The 15,910-nt window shown below is 47.9% G+C and overlaps 1 protein-coding gene across 1 annotated transcript in view; it reads left to right on the top strand.

Annotated features, from left to right (window-relative positions):
* The first annotated feature begins 415 nt into the window (after positions 1-415).
* The window catches only part of TPCN1 (two pore segment channel 1), a 47,427-nt gene continuing 31,932 nt past the window's right edge, over positions 416-15,910 (top strand). The window contains exon 1 of the mRNA XM_068412410.1: positions 416-1,485. Within this exon, the coding sequence (XP_068268511.1) occupies positions 1,374-1,485 (112 nt within the window). The 5' untranslated portion in view covers positions 416-1,373. The remainder of the gene's footprint in view (positions 1,486-15,910) is intronic.

Here is a 15,910-nt window from a genome sequence, read left to right as displayed (position 1 = left end):
CCGGAGTGGCAGCGCCGTTACCCAATGACGAGACCGAGTGCGGGAGGGAAGAGGAGGAGGAGGCGGGAATAATCCGGATCCTCTCGCAGGGCCGAGGACGGGCGGTGGGCGGGGCGGAGCGGGCACTGAGCGCGGATTGGTGGGATGGAGGGAGGCTCCGCCTCCCCGCTCCGCCGCAGCCAATGAGAGGCGGCGGGGCGGGGCGGCGCGCGCCGGGCGCTGAGGAGCGGTGTCGCAGCGGCCGCGGGCGCCGGTTCGGCGGGACCGGGTCCCGGGACGGGGCCGGGTGCCGGCGGCGGGGGGTCCCCGGGGGCCGCAGGCGCGAGGGGCTGGCGGGGGGCGGGCTCGCCCGCGGGCTGCTCGAGGGCTCCGCGGGGGCGGGGGCGGCGGGGCCGGTTTGCGCGGGCCGGGGGCGGCGGGGCCGGGGGGAGCCCGGGCCAGGCCGGGGCCTCCAGAGCGCGGTGACAGCCCCGTGTCGGTGTCCTTCTTTCCCAGGCCGTGGGAGGAGACCGGTCCCGGCGTCCTGCCTGCTGCGCAGCAGTGAGTGCCCGCCGCCAAGGCTCGCGTCCCGGCCCTCGGTGGGTGCAGCCCGGCGGGCGCGGGGCGGCCCGGCCCGGGGCCCGCTCTCGGCAGCGGCGCCGTCGGCCTGTTGCTGTGGGAGATGCGGCCTCTGCCGTGACTTCATCCTGCCCTCGCCACGGCCTGCAAGGAAGGAGACAGGGAGAGTAGCAGCTGCGTAGTGGCACCGGTTGTGGAGCGTCCCGGTCACGGTGTCCAGGCCCTGCGTGGTCTTTCTTTTCCTCCACCTTTAAAAGAAATCCACGACTGTGGCAGTGCCATCACCCAGCGCAGAAGCCTGCGGGAACGTCATGTGTACAGACTCAAACCGGCCTCTTTTTCTCCCTCTTTCCTCTCCCCACCTGAAGTCGAGGCACTTTGGCACGACAGGGGAAAGAGCCACGTGTGACGGGGACACTTGGCATCATGCTGGCTCCGGATGCGTCACGCTCGCCTCCTTCTTGTGCTGAGCGGTCCGGAGTTCGGCAAGAAGCACTTCCCGTGGCTCCTGTGCTGTACTGCGAGCCGTGCGCTGACTGGAAGAGGCAGCCCAGCCCTGACTTTTTGAATTTAGCTTTTGCATAAACACTGCCACTGAGTCTAGTATCCTGCGCTGCTTTTTGAAAGCAAATAACGAGATCGTTTTTGAGCTGTGCTCTCTCGAGATGGGTGCACATACCTTTATACTTTTATGTCTAGAAGACGCCCCTGATGGAAGACTTTCTGGGGAGAGTTTTTGACATAAGCGTTTTACACGTGGAACTGAAAAAAGCGTTATTTAAAGTTCTTGGAGTAGGAGCCTCTGAAGGGGCAGGATGGCTGTGAGCATGGATGATGACGTTCCCCTCATCCTCACCCTGGATGACAGTGGAAGCAGCACCTCGGCCCCTCTTGATGACCTGGATCGGGAGGAGCTGCCTAACCAAAGTAAGATTGCTTTGTCGTTTCCTGCCCGCTGTGGTGGCCTCCCTTGTTTTTCTCTTTGCTGTGGCTGCTCTTTCTTGTTCGTGCCAGGACCCGAAACTCTCAGAGCTGTCACTCAGCGTCCTGGCAGCTGCCTGAGAAAATAAAATCAGGAAGGTGCTTATTGTGTTGCTTGTTTACTCGCAGCAGCCGTGTGACACTGAGGGGGCGGAGGACGCTGGATCGACGGGTCCTGTCGTTGCTGTTTCTAACACACATTTTTTATGGTTTCTGTGTAATAACCTGTGACCTCGTAGTCCTTAAGCTCAACTCTCCTTCCCTGCACACTGGCCCAGAGCGTCTCCGTTCCTTGGCAGTGCCCGGCTGTGCTGAACCACTGGCCCGAGCTGTCAGGTGCAGCAGCTGCAGTTATGTCATGTGGTATTTCCCTAGCGCCATAAAGCATCTGTCCTTTGCAACTGTTGTTTTGCCTATTTCTAGTTTATGTCCTGATTTTTGCAATAAGGAAAGTGATACGTGATGATAAATCCCTTTAACATCTTTATTGGATTCTTACCACAGAACCTGGAGTACTTTTAGACAATATATTCATACTCCTGTTAACCCCAGGTATTCAGTGGGACAGAGCCAGCCTATGAGCACTGGGAGGGGGAAAACAAAAGCCACCATCTCTTACAAGCAGTGCTTTCTCCTCAGTATATCTTATATAATATATCGTATATATTAAAGCCATCGCCCCGCACTAGGTGAGATGAGAACAGCAGGTGTGTTGAGCATGTTCAGTGAGGTTTTGGTTTATGTTATTCCTCACTGAATGTATTCAAACAGTTTTGTTCCACACATCTCTTTGACTTGCAATTGACATTGCAGATGGAGGCACAGGTCGTGTGAGCCTGTTCAAGCCCTTGCTGCCACAAGCTTAACATTTGTAACAAATAAATCATTTCTTGGCCTGACGTCCCTTTTTTCTACATTATACCTCTGTTCCATGCTGCCTCTGTGCCTGTGACTTGATTTCTCTCTTGCAATCGTATGGGCTCCCTTAATTTTCTCCTTCTGTGACTCCTGAGCCAGTAGCTAGTTTCTGACAATCAAGATTCCTCCTCCTCTTCCTCCCCCAGCACTGCAATACAGATCCCTGGCTAAATTGTCCAGTTGACTTTCTCTAAGCTCTGCTGCATCGTTGCTCCATCGCATCTGCTCTATTGCATGTTTGTCTCAAAGTTTAGCTCTCTATTTTTAAGTTAAGTAGAAGAGAGGATGCTGCCTCTGTCCAGTGGTGTATTTATGGGCTTTCTTGTGACTAATTTTAATCGCTCTTCTCGTCTTTTTCTTCCACCCGCCTCCTACCCCTTTAAAGAAGAAGTTGTGTGAGGTTTATCGTTTGGTTAAAGCCAACGTGATTGTGTTAGAGCACAAGTATGAGAATGAACATATTAATAAGTAAAAGTCTTCCACAATTTGCTTCCCTTGAAATACAGGGAAATTGGTTAGTGACCAATTTTGTGCTTCTTAAAAGATCGCTCTGTGGTTTTTGAGAATTCATTTCCTGGAGTTCTTTGAATTAAGTGTCTCTTGGTATTGAACTGTTATTTTGGCTATATGTTTTAATCACTGTTAAAGTTGAATTTGCTGAAAAAGTATAAAGCTTATTCTGTGCAAGTGATACTGACTGATACGGAGCCTTCTGAAGTCAGCGGGTACTGCGAGAGCGGGGTGAAAGATGAGAAGAGGAAGGCTGGCGTAAACAACTTGAAAGGCACACTTATCTCTGAGGAGCGGGAAGCTTAAATGAGTGAGAGAGCAGACTAACGCCATCCCTTGCGAAAGTAAGCTTGTTTACAAACCAGAACGTGTAGTCCAGCTCTCCTCTTTGCCTGCGAAGAAAATCTACTGTGAAATGCAGAAAACTTGTGTCTCATGGAGGCTGGGAGGGATTCAAATGCTTCCTCTCTGCTCTGCCTCCACTCCTCTGCCGAGGACTGAAATGACACTAACAGAACAGTATGATTTCACGTTTTTATTCAGAGGCTGGTCTTTTTCAGGGAAAAAGAGTATGTGAGAAGTCCTTTTCAGGAGAGGGAGAGCCTGCCAGGGTGATGATGAGGGCGTGGGGACAGGGAAGGTCAGGAGGCTGTTTCCTTCTGGTTGTGTCTTCTTGATGCCTAAACTCTCGTAATAGAATATTCAGCCAGAATTTGGAGGAACAGCTCACTTGTCACTTTGGTTTGGTGGCGGGTTAAACACAAAGCTTTTATTGAGGTGTGTCCCCAGATACCAGCTGGGACTGTTTGCAGTGAAGGACCCAGCATCCTCCTCCCAGGTGACACTGAGGGAAAGACAAAGCGAGTGTAACCGCCCTTACGCTAACTCGTGCGTCAGAGGTTGATCCTAATTAAGTTACACTCTGGTTCTGTGTTGCTGTCATGGGCCTCTAAATTGTAGTCTATATTCCAGCCTCACAACTGTCTCTGGCTAAACACTGTCTCTGTGTGGTTTCAGTACATCAACTCTCATGTTTTTTAAGGAAGTTCTTGTGCTTTTTTTTAAAAAAACAACTTGATCCGTGATGCAGCTCTGTTACAACCAGGTCCTTGGACAAAGGAATGTGTGGTTTGGGGCAATCTTGATGTTGGTTGTCTGGAAATGCAAAGAAATTACTGGGTTGCAATAAGTAGTAACAGGGTTTTCCGAAACCAAGCCTGTTGCAGAGGTAAAAGGAAAGGACTACAGTGCAAGAGTATATTCCTTTCTGAATCGTGCAGAAGAGTCATCGTCTGGGTAAGTGAATGCCTTGGGGTTAGAATAAAAGAAAGCTGAATGAGAAAACTGTGTGGAAAATTACATTCTTAAAGAAAATGTCCGGCTGCAAAAATTAATCTCCCTAATCATACAGCTCTTAAGCACTTAATGGGAGAAAATGCTTGCATGGGGCAGAATATTAAAACTCTGCCTTCCTTGGCTGGTGCAGGCAGACACGTCTTCCAGGGAGCTCCCATTGACAGCCACAGGGGAAGGTCAGAATCCTGCAAAGTTGATGGGAATTCAGACCACATCCAGAAAATTGTGGTCCCTGTGGTGCCAGCGCTTCTCCAACGCCAACATGAAGCACCGTGGTGCTGGGTAATTTTTCCTTCAAGCTCCAACAGCTGAAGGAGACAGAGAGAAGCGCTTGTGTCACTTGAATCCACACTAATTAATATGATGCTGCCCTTCCCTAGTACGTCTTATCTGAGAATCTCTGAGTGCTGTACACACTCTAATTAAGCTTCCCCGCACCTGTCTGAGGTGAGTGACTAATATTAACTGAATTTCTGTAGAAAACGAAAATGGGGATGCAATCCTTGCGTGACCTTTCCCAAAATCACGTACTGACAACGGTGAGAAGCAGGCGGGGTTTAGTGGTTTCCAGTCCCTCACCCAGACTCCTGGGAAGCCCTCGAATGGGGTTCTCAAAATATCTCAAATTGCGAGGTGTGCTTTCCACATACAAAGGCAGCGTAGATAGCCTTGAAACTCTAGGACAGTGTCTCTCCTTGAGCTGATGGGAACTGTAAGCAATAAATGAGTGCACATTGATTTATCCTGTATTAGACCAGGTACAATATTCTCCTTTGCCTCCCGCATGGAAATTGCTGTAGCCTCAAGTGGAGTTGCAGCGTGTTCAGAGCAGAAAGTACAGCTCAAAGTGTCGTACGGGGAACAATATGATATTGTATGTCTGTTTCTCCCACACAATGGATTATGGCAAGTGGAAAAAGTCATCTTTAAACTCTGGGTTTTTACAAAAAAGCAACTGCATCTGCTATTGAGGTAAAAATGAATTATTGCGTATGTGGGGGGAGGCGGGGGGAGCAACTGCAGCAGCGAAGTGTGATGTTTTCTGGAAGGATTGTTGGGAAACGGGATGTTATAACTTTGAATGTCGAGGTTTCAGCTGACCCTTTGCCATCTCAGTTTTTGCTGCCTGAAGAGTTTCAGGAAAACTAGAGCCAACCTGGCCTTTTGGGTGGAAGAATTGTTGCCGCATGTGCCACCGTGCCTGTGCCCTGCTGTGAAGGAGAAGGTGGCCCAAAGCATGTAAAGAAAATGACATTTCACTGTTGGTGAAGCTGGAGGGGCTGCCCGAGGTGTGCTTGGTGAGGAATGTGACTTTGGCCAAGGGAAGCAGTGGCAGCCTCTGAGACTGTTGGTTGTGCTCTAGAACAGTGTGTGGTGTGTGCTGCGCTTCCTGGAGCTGCTGGGGAGGGCCTCTTCCCTCGTCTTTCTTTGGCACGTTGGCCCAGTTCCTTGGTGACATGTATGAAGGCTTTCAGCAAAGCTCTTCTTTTTGTAATTGGCCAATGGAAACTCATGTGATGGTTCTGAAGACAGAGGGTAATTACAGCATTAATGGATGTTGTGTACAACAAACTTGTCTTTTTTTAAGAACAAATTCATTTACTACCACAGGTAGACATGTGCTTTTGGGAGTGGCCCAGGACTGGGGGCAGTTAATGTTCTTCTTTTGAGACATGTGAGCCGCCTGGATTTTGGGGTGTTCAGTAATCAATGCAATCCGAAGAGATATAATTCCCTTCTGTGTTGGGTCTGGTTCCAGAATGCGTTTGTGTCAGCAGGGAGAGAAAGTAAGTCTGTCTGCATAGTCCACAGCTTCAGCTCATCTGTCGAGTCCCCACTCTTCAAACATCTCTGTTCCCACCTTCCTACCGCCGCTTCCTTAGTGTTGTCCGTGGATGAAAGAGATTTCCAGGTGTCAAACAAGTGTATGTTTTCTGGGGGGCCGAGGGAGCGAACAGGGGATAAACACCTGACCTTTGGGGAAATGCTGTAACCACACAAGCTCTTAGTGGCTCTGCTTCTTGAGGAACTACTGTAGTTGCTGCAAAAGCATTCGGGCTTTGCTACCTTGGAAGGGAAACGGGTGTTTTAAACGTCAGCCATCGAGTAGATTTAATAAATCTTTCGGGATCTGTAATTTCTGATCCTTGTGTGACAGTAAGGATTTTGAAGATGGTTATTTGGACTTGGGCACTAGTTATGGAATGCTGTAGCTAATTGGTGTGAAGAAATAGGGGACAAGGGAATAAGCAAACGCTTGCAATGGACCTGGCAGATCCTGAGATCTCTGACAGCCAGGCTCTTAAACAGCCTTTTGGATTACCTGGTGGCTTTCTTGGATGCTATGCATGATGTTTTCTCACGTCATGGCTCCTAGTTCTACCGATTTGCCTTTAATTAGTTCCAGTAGCAGTGCTTCCGCTGCGGTGTTTAGAGGTGAAGCATGGCCAGAGCACAGGACTGGGATCCCATTTTTGGAAGCAATCTAGTTCTGCCCTTGGAGCCGCTCCTCCTTGCACCTGGGGTAGGTCAGTTAATGTCACTGTGGTTAACGTGTCTCATCTGCAAAGCGCAGATCACACCTTCGGTGGAAGTGGGCAGGTAGGCGTCATGGCTTTGTTATGAAGAGCTGCTGGTTTGCATTCCTGTGCATGATTTGTTTTTCTTAGTATGTACCTGCTTAAAACTTACAGAGAGGATTTTTTTCTGCAGCACCAGTGGTAGCTCAGTGCTGGATTGTTGTTTATGCCTCTGAAAGTCTCATTTCTCTGACCTAACAGCCTTGCATTTTGCAACTTCTGCCAGTGCTTCTCTAATCCTTTCCTGGCCTAGATGATTTATAATGAATGTTTTAAGCAAGCAAAGCGAAGCAAAACTGCCTCTGAGATGAGTGAGGGGTGAAAATCTTGGAAAGGGAAATGAACACCCAAAACATAAGGAGATTATTGTTTTCTCCTTCAGTAAAATTCGTTTCCCTGGGTGATGAGCTCTGTAAACTCAGAGGAAGGAGGTAAATACTGCTTTGTAGGAGATGGTTGGTATCTTTTGGTATGATGTTAGAAATAGTGGAAAATGTGTTTCTGTTCTTAAGTTCCAAATGCGTCATCCTCTGGAATCTCATTTATCCTGAGAATGCGGGTTTTAAGGCAGGACTGCCTGCCTCGGCTGTGCTTAAATACTGGCCATGCTGAGAGGGTAGAGCTGGTACCTTTGATTCACGAGAAGCAGCACTGTGCTATCCAGAACTCACAAAGGCATTTGTATCGAGACATTGTCAACGTGACTCTGTAAATGTGGTACCTATAGAAGGAAAATCCATGAGCAGAGTGAAGTACCAGGAGGTATTGTGGGCTGCCCTTATCCTGTGTATTTTTTCCGAGCCTGCCTTGTTTTCCTAGCCCCGCAGGAGATCAGTTTGCACAACGCACACATTGTGTGTTTCACAGTGGGATGCTTTGTCAAACAGAATCTCAGCGCTGTTGACTCTTTCACGCAGTAAAAAAAAAAAAAAATCCCAGTGATTTCATGTTGAATGCCCCGTGCTGTTCAAATCTGAGCGAGGAAAAGCGTATACAAGGTAAAGAAGACTTGGGTTAGTGTTCCATTATCGTGGAGTCAAACGGTTCTTTCTCCTTTGTCATCTCCCAGAGCACTAGCGATGGGTATCATTCATGGAGGCTCTCTGTAAATTAGGGAGGATGCTGCAGAGGGGGTCGAGGAGTCTGGAAGCTTCTTCTCACCCCTGTTGTGAAGATGGGGCTAATGACCTTGATGCTTCGAGGGAGGCAGCCCGTTCCCTTCCTGTGTCTCTTCTCTAGCACGCAGCTCACATCTTTTTGGTGTAAGAGCAGAAGAACGGGCTGGGCTAAGTGTTTTTCTCCCCAAGCTGACTGCTGTAGTGGGAAGATGCGGGCACATGCTATGGCATCGGAGGGCTCCGCTTTTCGAACAGGTGGTCCTGGAACCATAAAAGATGTTAAGGAGTTTGAAAGTGTTCGAGCTGCAATTTTAAACCGACAACTTTCCAGCTCTAACCGGTCACTCCTCAGCCACCGCAGCTGACTTGGGAACATTTGGCTCAGGAAGCGGAACAACAGTTGGAAACAAATAGCGATTAGTTTTTTCATGGCTTCCCAGGGAACGCATCAGTTTGGTTGGTTTTCCCCTTATTTTTGCGGTTCCTGTGGATTTTTAAGGCACTGTAGATGCAGGATGTTCAGTTTAGCCAAGCTTGCTTACTGGCAGATTAAAATGAGCAAAGGCTGAGCCTGCTGAGTTCACTCATCATAACCAATATGATGCTTCTCAGAACTTCCTTTGCCCTTGGTATCTTCACCGAGGAATCCTGCCTGCTGCCGTCAGCCCCCCTGCGTTGAAATCCCATTTTACCCATTTGAATGCTGTAAGAAGTGCTGTACAAACTAAACAGGAGCATCTGTGAAGTGGTTAGAGTTGTTGTTGATTGCCTTTTCCTTATTGCCTTCAGGGGATTTAAGCTTGAATTTGCTGGGAGTAGAATTTATGAGCCAGAACGCTCCATTTCTGATCCTTAAGCTGGGGAAAGTGCGGTGGATTTGATAGGGCTTTCTCTTGCCTCCAATGTCTCTGGCTTTTGATCTGGACCTCGCAGGGCTCTCCCCGTGTCTTTAGCATAATTGCTTTTTTGCATGTTGAGAAGATGCCTGATTTTTACATGACTGCTTTCTTTATGGAGAGCTGTAGGAGCAGCTTTAGGATTTCATCCATCTGCTTCAGCTTGTGCACCTGTACTGCTGGTCTCCTCATCTGGGAGAGAGGGAGGCAGGAAGGTGTCTTTGTGCCGATGCACCGCAGCACTGTCTGGTTGCTGAAAGATCCTGGGGATGGCAAGAGGAGACTGCTGTGATTTCAATCAGAGTGGGGGGGTTTGAGGCGTGTATCCCGTGCTGCTTTTATAATTGTGATCTGGTGGTGTCTGTTTGGAACAAAAGGCTTTTCTTTTCCTGCTTATGTGGGGAAATAAAATTTAGGATGTATCTCTGTGCACAGCCGTGTGAAACCCTCTGATTCTATGGGGCTGGGCACCTTAGCTACTCTCCTACATTTCCTATGTGAGTGCCTAGCACAGGTGTACATGTTGTCACTGGGGAATTTCTGATCATCTGTATTTTATTCGAACTATAACTGTTTTTCTGAGAACACTTCCACTATCCTCAATGGATTTGGGAAAGTTTTTTGTGCAAAAGTAATGTAGCCAGCCAAAGGATTTCCCTAGAATGCACAGATACGTTGCTGCTCTTTGTTAACTAATGAAGAAATGCCTGTGGAATTAAGACTAAGTGATCAATCCTGCAAGTGGGAGCACTAAAAACTCCCCAGGGTCAAATTGTACTGGTGAGTCGGCTCTGTCACTTACGGGGTAATCGGATGTGGGAGGAGGAAGGAAGGGATGCCATCCTCTACAGCTAGTGCTTTTGTGGCCACTGGCTCTAGGCGTGGGGCTCCAAAGAAGAGTGTAAGGGCTGAAGTTTTGACTAGTACAATATTTCCACGGTCTGTCCCCTTTTTTCTGTGGCACAGTCACCCTGGCTGGAGGGGATCCGTGCCTCGGGAGAGGCACCAGAGCTGCAGTGCAATTCATCTTGTAAGTGCAGCGTTCCTACAACACAAACCAGCCATGTCCAGCTGGTTGTTTAGTTGGGTGAGTCACTGCACAAGTAGGAAAATGCTGTTGTTTGTTGCCCATTTGCTTGTTTTTCATGGTGTTCAGGGGAACATTGTTTCCCCAGGGTGCTGAGCGGCCCAGAAGTACTGGAAATGTGACTGAAGAGAGGAACGCTTGCTGCGACTGGTTTGCTCTGTGGCTCTGCCTCGCTACCTGCAAGTAGTATTAAATGTTCTGCTTTTTCTGAACTGCTGGATGGTGCAACCAAGTGACCGCTTCGGTCCTGCCTATATTAAGTGAATGCTTACAAGCAACTTACTACGGAGAATTTTGGCATCGGGGTCAGGAAGTGAGCAAGGCAAAGCCCCTTCCTTTCGAATAAAAGGCTGGTGGCAGGACCTTATCTCTCGTGGTTGCAAAGGGGAAGACTTCAAAACACTGAAAATTATTCATATACTTTGAGAGAGCACAAATGCATCCAAAACAAGGATGCTAACGGAAGCTTTAAAGCTGTTGGAGAGGCAGCGAAAAGGCACAGTACAGACATGCCTGTGCTGGCTGACGTGAAAGCACTGCACCGCTGTATGGCAAACGAAGAAACAGAAACTGGAAGTGCAGGAAAATCGTGAAGAGAAACGTGGTCAGCAGAGTGAAAGGTGCTCTAAAGGTCTTGAGAAATAAAGACAAGTGAAGTGATACCAGCCTGTTAGGAATTAAAGGTTGAACACTGGTCAACAACACTACAGGGGAGCTCAAGAGATGATGTTTATATTCTGTATTTTTGAAAAGCCAGATGACCTGGTCATTGTGTGATCTATTCTTCCATTCCCACAGTAAATAAAGTAGAGATTAAACAGCTCATTCTAAAGGTAGGCATTTAAAAATCAGCAGATGACTCTCTATTTTTCCTTCCAGCCCCAAAAGGTATTTTGTACCAGGCGGCAGATTGCAGGCCAGCCAGCCAAACAGGGTTTCCAGGTAAAATAATGGGAAACCAGCAGTAGCTTCAAAAATCTGGGCTTAAAGCATAGTTTTTCATGTCAATCAGGTGTGGGTTTATGAAAAAGTGAGTGTCATATGAACCTGAAGTCACGCATTAACTTATTTTGTGAGGTTACAAGAGAGACTGGCAGTGTTTTGAGAAGATATTTGTTTTGGCACCCATGCGGCATTTTGATTGAGGAAATGAACAATACAAATCATCACTGTGTAGCTAATGGCTCTGCAAACTGGCTGATGGATGGGTCTCAAAATCCAACTGGTTATTTGGACTGGTTAGTGAATAGGTACATTATTAGCAGATGCTGTCACAGGGGTTCGATTTTGTCCCTGTGCCAGCTGCAACATTTCTTTCTGATCTGGAAAAAAAAAAAAGCAGGAATTTCTGATCAAGGTAGGAGATGCCATTGGTGTGTTTGTAGTGCTCTTGCTCCAGCTCATCCAAGATCCAAGAGGCTTGTAGGTAGCTTCAGTAACTGGGTATCAGTGGAACTGTGTCTGTGGTTGAAGCTGGGGAAATTCAGGCAAGGAATACGGCACGTATTTGACAGTGAGGTTAACATTTTGTAAGAACTGGAGAGAACTCTGCAGTGCTGGAAGACTTTTGAAGTCAAAATTGTCTGTTTTCTAAAGAAAATGGTCCTGTATGAGGACTGTAGGACCTGAAGTAAGGACCAGTTGAGGGCAAGCCCTCTGGCAGCTGGTTTGCAGATGTCAAACTAATGGTTTAACTCCTTCCTTCCTCTCCAGCTGTTACATGTAACCTCTTCAGTTCCTGCCAGCAGCGGTTGCTACCAAATGTGGACGTCTTTTTTTTTTTCTCAATGGAGAGCAGTTACACAGCACTAGAGGCTGCGGTTTTCCCCATTCCTTCACATGCATCGTCCTCTGAAGTTGGCAGCTTCTCTTTCCTGGCTGAGACACAATGACGAGGCAGAGGAGATGTGGCAGTGATGTATTTCAAAAGAACCGGTGTGGCGGAGTCTTGTTCTAACACCACAAAATGCAATTACCCACTTCTTACTACTGTACCACAATAAATACATTTCATTGGACTCAGGCTGTCGTGGTAAGACACTAGAGTTTTGCCATTATATTGTTATTTAACTTAATTTATCTGATTTTCTTGCTATCCCTCTCTTTTTAGGGCAGAAAGATCAGTATGGCACATCCCTTATTACTGCCTACTCTGTTCTAGTCCTGCTCCAGCTTTGGGTGGCCGTGCAGGGGGTTTGTTGCCCAAACTAATACTGGTTTTTCACATAAGGGAAGTGCTTCCCCTCTGCTTCCCACTGTGACTTCCCTGGAGAGCTGCTGGCGGCTGGACCTGGCGGTCGGACCTGGCAGCACACTGCTTGCATTAAAAGGGCCAGATTGCAGCTTCATCAAACATCCTTCCAAACTGCATCAGGAACATCCAAAGGCTCTGCTTTGGAGAATTGAAATGAGGAACGTGCTCTTGAAATGCTGACGCTGTGTTATTACCAACGCTAAAGCAGATCTTTAGCGTGTTAAAACTGTGAGGCATCGGTTTCCCTTTTTGGAAGAAAAAGAGGAAATTCCTTCATGTAACAGGATGTGTTAAAGAAATGCTCTGCCTGAGGGATTCTGATATTGTCTCTTTCTGTTACTTCATCAAAAATTGTGAATTATAAATGTGTGTGTGTATTTCATGTCTGGCCTCTCTCATGAGCCATAGCCTTAGGCAGAGCTTGTCTTTTTTTAATTGGGTTCAGCAAACACTTTATTATTTCCAATTGTTTTTTTCCATTCAAAATTACTTGTTTCCCAGAGCCCCTCAATGGCTCAGATATTTAATTCCAGTTGCAGAATAATTTTATCTCTGTGTCTGCAAAGCCTTTGTCGCTGTGATATGATCGGGCTGGTAAGATTGTGGAGCATATTAGTTGCTAAAAGGATGTGTACTCTAAGGTTGTAGGTGATCCTGCTGTTGTGACTTTGACTTCTTTTTGTGGTATGGGGGGTTCATTTGTTAAGATCAGAAATAAAGGCTATGAAACCAGCAGCAATTTGGCTTAGCACACAAGTAAGATTCTTAATTATATTGTCCTGGCACAACCTCTCTTTTAATGTGAGTTGTACTGATTAAAACTGCTTTGCTTTTGACTTTGCAGCTACGTTAAGAAGCAGGTACTCCGGTGTTCTGTGGTCTCAGAGTGTGGGAATGCCTGGTTCCAGCTCGCCTTACGGTACTTACGGACTTTCTCATTCAGGAGGGTTTAGTCACACGTCTGTCAGAGAGCAGCTTTGTGGAAGAGGGCTTCGGCGTGTGGTGGTTTGCACGAGCTGCAGGAAGGCGATCAGCTGGGGAGCAAGAGCTAGTGGGGCAGGTATCGTTATTCTTATAGGGTGCAGCTCTGTGAATTGAGGAGGGATCCTCCTCCGGTTCGCTGTCGGCTGCCGCAGGGGCTGCTGAGCTGCGGAGCCTGGCGTACTAGGGAGCTGTGGGAGGCTTTAGGGGTGTGGGTGTAGTGGTCTCTCTGAGGGTGACAAAGCAGCCATCAGTTCGTCTTCACCCACTGAAGCATCCTGCTAACCTAATTGTGGATCCCAAACATCCCAAAGGGGAGGGATCTGTCCCTCTGCCTCTTGCTGCCACATATCCAGGAGAGAAAATTGTCCCGTGATCAAACATTTTCTGGTCAAAACTTCCCAAGAGAAAAAAATCAAGTCCCAGAGTGACTTAGGGTTGAGATCAAAGCTGAACAGGTGCCCTGAAAAGATGAGGCAGTGAACTGCACAGATGAGGATTTCCAACCACCGATCTTGGCTGGTGTAGATAAGGAAAATTATCCTCATCCTTATTTTCTTAGAAGCCTTTTTTTTTTCTCTTTTCTTACAAATGTCTCTTTTTGTCCCCAGCAGGGAGGTGCAGGAAGTGAATGTCCAAGTGAATTGTTATAGCTTGTCCCCTGTTTTGAACAGCTAGCGAGCCGCAGAGCAAATGGTTAACTAAATACTGGCTGTGACCCACTCAGAGCAAGAGCTAGCTGGAGGCACGGCTTCTGCTGAGACAAAGCAATTTCCTACCATGCTTTAGCTCTTCTGTCGTTGTCTTTAGCTTGTGCATCAGGGTTTGTACATGTGTGCGGTGCAGATGTTAGCAAGGATACAGTGATCCTCTAATTAAACAATGCAGGGCTTAAGTTGTCTTCAATATAAGAAGATAGGCAGCACAATTGATAAGAGGCAATAATATATAAAAAGTGACTTACCATGCTGAGGGACATCTGCTCGTCCTTCATGTGGATTCAGCTCCCTGCAGCGTGGTGGATGATAGAGTGGAGTGAGCTCCTGTTGATGCGTAGGAGCTAGCTGGATTCTCGAATAAAGGCGAGGACTTCAGTCGCCTTGTACCACTGACGGGAAGTGGCAACATCCATATTTTATTAAAACTTTTCTGTGTTAAATAGGAAGATGAAGTGACTTTATTTGTTGAGCTTCACAGCAAGCAAGTGCTGTGAGAATACAGTAAGACAAAGAGCCCTCAGGCCCTTGCATATGTTTCTGCTGTGCCGTCGTCTCTAAGGAAGACCATGACTCCGTTACGCTGACTTGAAATATTCAGGAGTATATTATTTCTCTTGAAACAGAAGGGCTTGGCACTGCGCTCTGTTGGAGATGCCCTGTTTTTCCTAAGCAACAAACTGACAGTAAATTGTTTAGACTTCCTCACGGCTGTTAAATTCCTTCCCATGACATCCCCTGAAAACAGGACGACGCTAGGATATTTTGGGCTGCAGAGATCAGTCCTGCGATGCTCCTGTTGGCACGGCGCTGAACTGGCAGTCAGGCACTGAAGGCAGTGATTTCACTCTGCCTCTCTCACCTCCGAGATGTGTGGCCGAGTGCCAAACCAGCTGTGCGTTCCAGGCGGCTTCCAGCTTTTTGTCTCCCGGGTAGGTGAGTCTGGCCTTGAAGAGACAAATGCACACGTGTTCATGGCTCAGCACTTGAAAAGAAAAGGAGCCGTTTCTTATCAACTGCATTGGAGCGGGGAGAGAAGATAAATCCTCTGGAGGTGAAGCTACATGGCATGTAAGCACTTGGAAGGGAAGATGCCATCGTTGGTGCTGGTACAACTCCAACATACTTGACACTTCAGGATGCTGCTGTTGCCTGGCTGGAGCTGCTTCTGGGCTGTGCCTGGATTGTGTTGTAGTAGTGCTAAAATCTTGGCTTTGGGACTGAAGGTGCTTGTACAGCTTGTGGTGGGGAAGGGTAGCCACCTACTTTGTCTCTTTTTTTTTTTTTCATGGAGTTGCATCTTCTGTATTGGGTGCTTCATGCAGTTCAGTTGATGAGGGCTTTCTGGGAGAGAGGAGCACTTCAGGTTGTCTTTGACAGATAAAATGCTGTCCTCCTCCTGCAGCTTTGTTCATCCTCAGTGCAGCCTGAGGGAGCAGAGTCACCAAGGGAGCCCGCAGCTTTAGCCAGCATGCGGGTCCTGCACTGGGACAGGTCTTGTATGTGAGGTCAGGAGGTCCAGGAACCCCACGGGCAGCTCTGATGCTTCAGGGATCTGCCTTCTCCCATGGGCACATGTTCAGTGCTGCTGGATGCCTGGTTAGGTTTAACTGAGAGCTTGAGCTCTGTGACTGGCTGAGTTTGGGTAATTGGATATGAATACAGTCAAGATGGATGGTATAAGGAAGGGAGGTGTGGCAGCGAAGAATGCAAAGCCTGAAGAGGAATGGCTCCAGTTAAATGGTGCAGCAGTCACTGCGATGAGGGGCTGCAGCAGAGTGAATCACGGACTGCTTTGTACCCTTGTCCCCGCTTGCGAAGGGGTTAGAGCGTGCCAGGGAGCCCCTCGGCTGGGAAGGTCAGGGTGCACGTCTGGGTGGACTCTTGCAGCAAACTTGTAACAGGTTTGCTCAGCTCCAGGAAGTCGCATTTGCCTTGGACATCAGGCACTCCTGG

This window comes from Nyctibius grandis, chromosome 14, assembly GCF_013368605.1.
Source record: "Nyctibius grandis isolate bNycGra1 chromosome 14, bNycGra1.pri, whole genome shotgun sequence".
Lineage (NCBI taxonomy): Eukaryota > Metazoa > Chordata > Aves > Nyctibiiformes > Nyctibiidae > Nyctibius > Nyctibius grandis.
This window is presented reverse-complemented; position numbering and strand designations above follow the sequence as displayed.